Source organism: Otolemur garnettii, unplaced genomic scaffold (assembly GCF_000181295.1).
Source record: "Otolemur garnettii isolate 467f Iridium unplaced genomic scaffold, OtoGar3 scaffold00011, whole genome shotgun sequence".
In the NCBI taxonomy this organism is placed as follows: domain Eukaryota; kingdom Metazoa; phylum Chordata; class Mammalia; order Primates; family Galagidae; genus Otolemur; species Otolemur garnettii.
This window is the reverse complement of record NW_003852406.1, coordinates 1,369,431-1,377,626: the sequence shown is the minus strand read 5'-3', so window position 1 is coordinate 1,377,626 and position 8,196 is coordinate 1,369,431. Positions and strand designations below refer to the sequence as shown.

Genomic DNA, 8,196 nt, shown 5'->3' with positions numbered 1-8,196 from the left:
GCATAACAAATTCAATAGTTTCATACTGAATTGGCATTTGCCTTTCAAGAAAAACCAAGATATAGTCCTTCTTTGCATAAAGGATATAAGCATCGGGGATATTTCTCTTCACGAGAAAGCAGAAAGTATCTTGAAGTTATCACTGGAAAAACCATGCATTCGAACTGGCAGACTGATTAACTTCAGGAGAAAATTCTACTGTGTCAAGAGTTTGGCATGTCATTTGTTGGAAACCTTTTTTAGTGAAAACTACCCACACCTACCAGATGTGAATTCTGAACAGAATCCTGCATACTCAACTTCTCCCTTTGACCCTGTTTACAGACTGGGATTTCTAACAACAGCTCTCTTTGGAAATAAAACTGTTGCCAACCACGATAAACTTGTGGCTAAGAGACATTTTAAAGATACTTTTAAGATACAAGGCTTTTTCGCATTTTTTGTGTTCCAAACATAAATGTAATTTTATGAATAACACCATACCAACCACCAGGCAAACTAACTTTCCATTTCTTTTACATGAATTTTTTTTTCCAGAGGGTTGCTTTAAACAGAGTAAAAATTAGCAACAAAGTTTTAAAAAAAGTTTCTGCACTAAAAAAAAAAAAAATGTTAAGTCCCTAGGAGATAGAAATTATAATGTGCAGAATCTAGTATGTGCCAACACAATTATATTAGATGCTTCTTTGTATACACTGTCATTTAATCCTCCCATCTCTCAGAGGCAGGCACACTAATTTCCATCGTACAGATAAAGAAATTAAGCCTCAGGTTAAGTAACAGCTAGCTAGTTAGTAACATAGCTGGGATCTAAATCCATTAGTACCCCAAAGTGATTCTTTTCACAGCCTTTTAAAATTTCCTTTAAAATATATACAATCTCTTATACCCTTAAATTACAGTTCCAAATGACCACACTTGACCTTGTAAAAGTGTTTTTGAACATCAAGCATAACTTACTGAGCCAGGGAATCCCCAGCTCAGAGTGGGCTGTGATGTCAATCCCTGGTACATACAACTCAGTTCCCCTTTAGTCCCTAAAAACTGAACTTTCAGGCTCCTGTCTTGCCCCACAGCACCACCTAGTGACACCAAGGGGAGACACCAGATCCTCCCCAAACTTTTAGCCTAGGGCGATCACCGTGCTTAAACCCTGCAGGGGCAGACAACTAAGCTCACTTAGGACAGAGTTGTGGGGGAGGGGAAGGAAAAGGGTGGGTAAGTTCCTAGGCTATGGGTAGGTTGCACATTTCCTCCCTGAAGGCACGACTACAACCTGGACTTTAACCTTACAAAAGCAAACCATGGGGAGGAGCCTGTGTGTGGCTCAAAAGGGTAGGGCACTGGCCCCATGTGCCGGAGGTGGCGGGTTCAAACCCAGCCCTGGCCAAAAAAGCAAAACATGTAATCATCTAATCACAGGTACCCCCATATTAATCTGAGAAAAACAGAAAAGACACCAAGAAAATTCAGGACACTGTTTTGATGAGGGAGATGGGGGCATGGTAATTTCCAGATTTAACTACAATGGAAAGAATAAGGGGACTGGAATCACATTGATAGAGACTTCAGTTTGTAACAAGTGCCACCTTGAGCTCACCTGAGTTACTTTCATGTTCTGTTAAAAAGCCTAGATAGTAACTCTGTAGAAATGGTTGGAGGAGAATAATCCAGCATACCCACTTTTTTAAAATATGTATGTGTATATATATGAACCAAAATGTCTTGTTAAGTGGAACACTTAGTTTTGATGGGGATAAAGAAACATCAGAACATAGGGATTATATCTGTGGGGTCTACAGCCCACACTGAAAGATCTGAAAGAGTAAGTTGGGAAAGTGAGGCTTTCCTTGTAAGAGGGGTGGTTAGAAGAAATCCTACAGCAATTGCTTCTAGATGACTAGGCAATGAAAAAGGAAAAAAAAGGACATAGAACTCTTTCTGGAGCTGCAAAGCCTGGGAGGTTCCGGCCTGGGCAAAGACCTCATCCTCCTCTATCTCCTATGTGCTTCTCGGCTCCCTGCCCCCAATTCCCCTTAATAGGGATTTGAGCACCTCCTACCCTCGCCCCCCCCAAAAGGAAGAAGTCCTACAGCAAGGACAGTTAACAGAAGACACTATGGCTTTTATATGAAAGGGCCATGAGAGGAAGCTGTTAACTTTAGGAGACTTGACCAAGGCTTTGTTATAAGGGAAATAGGTGTCAGTGAAGACTTGAAAATGGAAAAAAAATAAATTTTAACAAACTTTTTCTTGGTTTAGAGACAGGGTCTTACTTTGTTGCCCAGGCTAGAGTAGTCAGCAGATGATAACTCACTATGACCTGGAATTCCTGGGCTCAAGCAATCAAGTGATCCTTCTAGTTTAGCCCCCCACTTAGCGGGAAAGACAGTCACACAGCACCATACCCAGCTAATTTTTTTTTCTTTTTTTTGTAGAGATTGGGTCTTGAACTCCTGGCCTCAAGCTTCTCCCTCCTCAGTTTCCCAAAGTGTGAGGATTTCAGACGTAAGCCACCACTCCTGGCCCCCTGAATACTATCTTATAAACAAAAAAAGAAAGTATTTATAAACATTTAGAGAACAAAGAAGTAAATATATTACCTCCAACATCTATAAAGTGTTTTGCAGCCAAGCCAGAACGTGGAGCTAAAAATCAAAAAAGAGGCAGTGGTTATTGTGGGGACAGACAATATAGTGGATATAACTAATGCATTTTAAGTCTGTTACTTTATTCTCCTACATCTACTGTCTTCAGTTTAACACTGGCAGATGGTTCTGAATTAAATAGCTTTATCATACTGGATTACCAAAATTGGAAAGACTAGTTTAGAGGAATTCAACAAGGTTCTAATTCAAAGTCAACTTCAACCACTCCCCCACAATTCAGTCAATTACGGATCTGTGGTGTTGCAGACACGACAGGACTGCTGGAATGAACTGAAAGGTGAATAAGGGACAGCTTCCTTCATGAAATGTGGCCACAGAGGGGAAGAAAGAGAAGAGAGGACTTTGGTTTTGAGATGTACAGTGTAGATGAGAACTAGGGAGAGAAGGGGAGGGGAATAAACCTAACCCAACAGTAGCAGAGCATAGCCTAGAATGAGACTCCTACTCATGCTTCAGATGCCAAAAGACGTGCCTGAATAAAACACATGAACAAGAGTAAGATAAATGGCCAGTCAGGTGTCAGAAACGTAGCCTCAAAAATTTAATTCCACTGTATTTTTCTCCTAAAGATGAAGGAAAAAAAAGCCAAATCTATACCTTCTACTTGCTGACTTAATAAGCATCAGGCCCATCGTTGATGATCCTAACTTCTAGTATGTCATTTTTAAATAATTTAAATCAGGCTCTTTGTCAACAAACGCTGCCTCATCCCGGCTTGGCTTATTTCACTCTATCTCCTGCCTCTCCCCAGCAGGCCCCCTGCCCTGCAAATTCTAAAACTACAGTCAGTGATGTCAAAAAGAGATGAGGAGAGAGCCTGTTTTGTTTTTCTCTCATGCTCAAGTATAGTAGTGCTAGTCTTGCTCCATTCCCTGGAGGAAGGGGTCACAGTTCCATTTGCCTCATTATGTTTACTTTGAAAAAAAGTTTTGAACTCTGTCTCTGGTAACAACTGACTCCTCCAAGAAGCCAAACCTGTTGACTTGCATTCCATTTTGTCCTAGTTGCTCTCAATGAGCCATTTCTTTCTAGAATACTGAAGAGTATCCTCTCACCCCATGGGAGGGTAACCTAGACAAAAGGCTAAAAGGCTGATATACTCTGGGGCCCTCCAGGGATCAGAAGTTTTACTCTCATGCTACATAATGCCTGTGTGCCGTTATCCTAAGCCCCACTCTCTTTTCTTATTCAACAAATATCAGCCACTCTCATCCACCTCTTCACAAAGAAATCTGACGTCATATGCAATCTAATCCTTAAAAGGGGAGATGGCATCAGTCTTGGGAAAAGCTTTAGTTAAAAATCACCTACGGGGTGGTGCCTGTGGCTCAAAGCAGTAGGGTGCTGGCCCCATATACCAGAGGTGGCAGGTTCAAACCTGGCCCAAGACAAAAACTGTAAAAAAAAAAAAAAAATCACCTACGTTTTCAGTTTTTCTCAGAGTGAGGTATTCTTTTTTTTTTTTGAGACAGGAGCCTCAAGCTATCCCCCTGGGTAAAGTGCCATGGCATCTCAGCTCACAGCAACCTCCAACTCCTAGGCTCAAGCGAGTCTCCTGCCTCAGCCTCCCAAGTAGCTGGGACCACAGGCGCCCACCACAACGCCCAGCTATTTTTTGGTTGCAGCTGTCGTCGTTTGGCGGGCCTGGGCTGGATTCGAACCCACCACCTTAGGTGTACATGGCTGGCGCCTTAGCCACTTGAGCCACAGGTGCCTAGCCACAGTGAGGTATTCTGAGAACAATCTCCTAGGTCAAAACAAACGACGGCTTTCAAATTGTTAGATAATTGCCTCAGAAAAGCCCCTCCCCCAGTTCCAATTACCCGCCCCTAACAGCTCTTCCCGCCAGAGCAGTAACTCCTTATTGGCTATCCCACCATCTAGTCACCATTCTGAGACTTCCTTAACTGAATCTATATTAAGAAACGCTTTTCTCTGGACCCTCCCTTTTTTTTTCTTTCTCTCTCCTCCTTCCTGCAGCCTCCCTCCCCCACCAATAAAGACCTTTCTACAAGCCTTGGTGGTCTGTGAGTTCTCTGACCGTAGAGTGCCACCCCTTTTCACAAATGGCTGTATTTGTCACTATAGAAAGTGCTTCTTGACACAGCCCAAGCAATATCCCTCCACTTATTACCTAAATGAAACTTAGATGAAAGAACATGCCACAGAAGGGAGTTACCTGTTTCTTGAATCACTTACCTACTCTTCCATAACACCCAGAAGGAAGAGCTATCTGAATGTCTGTCTTCACAATAGCTTTCTCCATAGGTGGTATTGTGTAATCATAGGCACTAAAAAGATATTTGTAAAAAAGGCGTATGAAATCACTTTTATTATTTTCTTTGTGATCAAGCATACAGAGCTGTTTAAAACATATTTCATAAAATAATTCCTGCAACCTTAGTTTCTATTATCAATCTTGCTATGACAAATTTCGAATTCATCTTTTAAAAAGTTTGTGAAGAAGTCAGAAGTAAATTCTTTTGGCGTATTAGTAAAATGATGACAGCTTTAGGTAAAATAATTCTGTGTGAATGTTTTTGGTGGAGGGAAGAGATATCGCTATGGTTAAAGTCTTTGCCCCTGCACAAAACTTTACTGGGAAGCAAAGGCAGACTTTTAAAAGGTGTATGCTTCACTTTATAGTATGAAGAAAGAGGAACACGAAGAGAGAACCTAGAAAAAAGAGGGCAAATAATAATTAGTAATAGGTAACATTAACTCCTCAGTATGTGCCAGGCACAGTTCTAACTGGTTTCCGTACATTTACTGAGCTTAAACAGTTCACTATAGGCTTAGAGAAAACCTACACAAGGACAGAAACTTCACATACTGCATGTAAAAAAAGAGCTTGTTGGTCTCTGTAACCTTTTCAGTGAATGTCTGTAGCTGTGGCAGCACATGGTCTGAATATTAGCTAACGTGCCCTCGAGCTCCAGAGCTCGGGGGTCGCGCCTTCTTTGCAGGAGCAGCAGTGGAGCTGGGGGAGGGCGCCCTGCTCAGCCTCCTCGCCGGGGCCGGCTACCCGAGGCGCGCGGGCGCTCCGAGGTGCCCACTCACCTGTACAGGTCGTAGCCTGCAGCCCGGGCGGACCCCCGGGACGGAGCCGTGGCGTGCTCCGAGAGCCGGGCAAAGCGGAGCTGGATGCTGCCCTTCTCCTCGGTTCGCGCCCGCTTGCTGGGGGACACCACGACTACCTCTTCCGAGCAGGGCATGGCAGAGAGAGGTGAGCACAGAAAGGGGAAAGAGGCAGCACAGGATAAGAGCCGCTGCAGCAACCAGCCAAGTAGATTTAAATTTCCCGCCAGCTCCTCCCCAATCTCCTTCTACCCTCCTGGACGAGTCCACAGTTTTGGCGGAGAGGGGAGGCGAGATTCAAATTTTGGGTTAAAAGACCTTCTCGGGAAACAGCTTTGGGATTGGAACTACGGGGCCTTACTAAAACCTGCAAATTCAACTCTTGGGTCCGAGTGGGGGTTCAGTTCCGGTGGTCTCGCTCACAGACAGTAGAAAGCTGCCCTAGCTCCCCCTGGTAGGGGACCCGCTTAAACTCGCCCGCGCGCGCGGAGGCGGGCGCGCCCTCCCCGCCCCCTCCGCCCGAAGCTACAGAGCTTTCTTTGTGGCGGCGAGAGTGCACGTTCCCGCTGCCCCCGGGCGGGGCGGGGACGGTGGGACCGGCTTGTAGCATCTCCGTGCCTTAGAAAGCTGGTGCCTTCCAGCCCGCACCCCGACCTCACTGGCTCCGCTGCAGCCTCGGGTCTGGCGGCGAGCGCTGGACAGCGTCCGGAGTAGCGCGCCTGGGCCGGGCTCGGAGAGGCCCGCGGCCCCGGCTCCCTGCCGGGCGCTGGCCGCGTTCTTAAACGCTGAGCAGAGAAGAGAAGGACGGAAATGGTGGCAGAGCGCGGGGCGAGGGTATAGGGGTATCATTTCCCCCAAGATCTGAGCTGGGTGGCTCTTCAGCGCCTCCGGACGCGCGCGATCCGGGCCAGCACCCTGAAGACGCGACCGCGGCACATGACCTCGGAAGCAGTAACCGCCACCATCTGGGGGCCCAGGGAGGCGGGGCGTCGGTCAGCCGGGGCTGGCGCAGGCCTGGCCTGGAGGGAATGCTGCCCCTCGGCGTCCCGAGTCCTGCAGCCGCCTTGGGGTGCCTGCCTGCAGCCCTCGCCTCGTTTTTTCCCTGGGGCGGCCATTTTCCGAGAGTGGGCGCCAGGCCCCCGCACCTGGGCTGACCTACCTGGGGCGGCACCGCCTGCGGCCATGACTCATCGGTTCCGATCTGTTTTCCCCAAAGCAACGGAAGCTTATCACCGGGCCGGCGACAGCCACCGCTGTGCCCAGTGTCGCTCCCTAGGCTGTGGGCAAGGCAGCGCGCTCCATTTCCTTGCAGCACCGCTAGTGCAATCCAACTGAAGAGCATATAATTACGTGCTCTTAAAGGGGGTTGGGGGAGGCATCGGGGTAACTGCAAAGACAAAGCAGTTAAAATCCTAGCGCTGAGGTTTGGGACGAGCACAACCGAAACACGGGGGGAACCCCATGGCTGGGATTCTCAGGAAGAGCCGGGGCCATGGTGGTGTAACTCTTAAGAGCGGAAATGGATCAGCGCCTGTGGCTCAAAGGAGTAGGGCTCTGGCCCCATATACCGGAGGTGGTGGGTTCAAACCCAGCGCCAGCCAAAACTGCAAAAAAAAAAAAAGCGGAGATGAAAATACGACTCTAGAGATGATTGTAAATTGATTTTTTTCTGGGATGCAAGTAGCTTCATTTCCGGGTCTGACCAAAAAAAACCAGGAAACCGTATTTTTTTTGCGACAGAGCCTCAAGCTGTCCCCCTGGGTAGAGTGCCGTGGCATCACAGCTCACAGCAACCTCCAACTCCTGGGCTCAAGCGAGTCTCCTGCCTCAGCCTCCCAAGTAGCTGGGACCACAGGCGTCCGCCAAGCCCGGCTATTTTTTGGTGCAGCTGTCATTGTTGTTTGGCGGGCCTGGGATTCGAACCCGCCACCTTAGGTGTATGTGGCTGGCACCTTAGCCACTTGAGCCACAGGCGCCAAGCCAGGGAACTGTTTTGAAAGCACTTTAATTTTCATAATCAATAGAAGCTGTAGGGCAGTTTTAAAAGAAACGATAGTTAAAAATGTTAAGGAATTACTGGTAAAATTTTCAGACTTCCTTGCTTTGCCTTTCCTCAGGGACTGGCTCCTCCTCTTGAGTGTTGGAATTCCTCTGGATGAGGTTATGGGCTACTCACTTTGTTGCCTTGATTTTAAATATTACCTGTCCTACGCCTAGGACTCCCAAATTAATGCCTGTAGCACTATGGCGTGGGTCCTGCTACTACTTTTCCAGCCTCCTCTTGATTCATCCTCATCCCACTTTGGAGTTTCTGGCCACGTGGCTTTCTAATAGTTTGTAGGCCCACCAGACTCTCTCCTTCCTCGGTCTTTGCTTCATGTCGTTCAAATCTATTCATCTCAGAGACGCCTTCCACCAACAAACTGAAGAATCAGCCTTGTCTGCCCTA

The 8,196-nt window shown here is 47.0% G+C and overlaps 1 protein-coding gene across 3 annotated transcripts in view; it reads right to left on the bottom strand.

Moving 5' to 3' along the window:
• The window catches only part of DUT (deoxyuridine triphosphatase), an 11,086-nt gene extending 4,039 nt beyond the window's left edge, over positions 1 to 7,047 (bottom strand). Inside the window, exons 1-4 of one of the 3 annotated variants that reach the window (XM_023510139.1) lie at positions 6,907 to 7,047; positions 5,730 to 5,868; positions 4,869 to 4,960; positions 2,604 to 2,648 (exon numbers count right to left, since the gene is read on the bottom strand). In XM_023510139.1, coding sequence (XP_023365907.1) covers positions 2,604 to 2,648; positions 4,869 to 4,960; positions 5,730 to 5,868; positions 6,907 to 6,931 — 301 coding nt within the window. In that variant the 5' untranslated portion in view covers positions 6,932 to 7,047. Of the gene's footprint in view, positions 1 to 2,603; positions 2,649 to 4,868; positions 4,961 to 5,729; positions 5,869 to 6,325; positions 6,691 to 6,906 lie in introns of those variants that run through there. The other 2 variants (XM_012801826.2, XM_003784338.3) reach the window with 2 other exon arrangements.
• Positions 7,048 to 8,196: the final 1,149 nt, after the last annotated feature.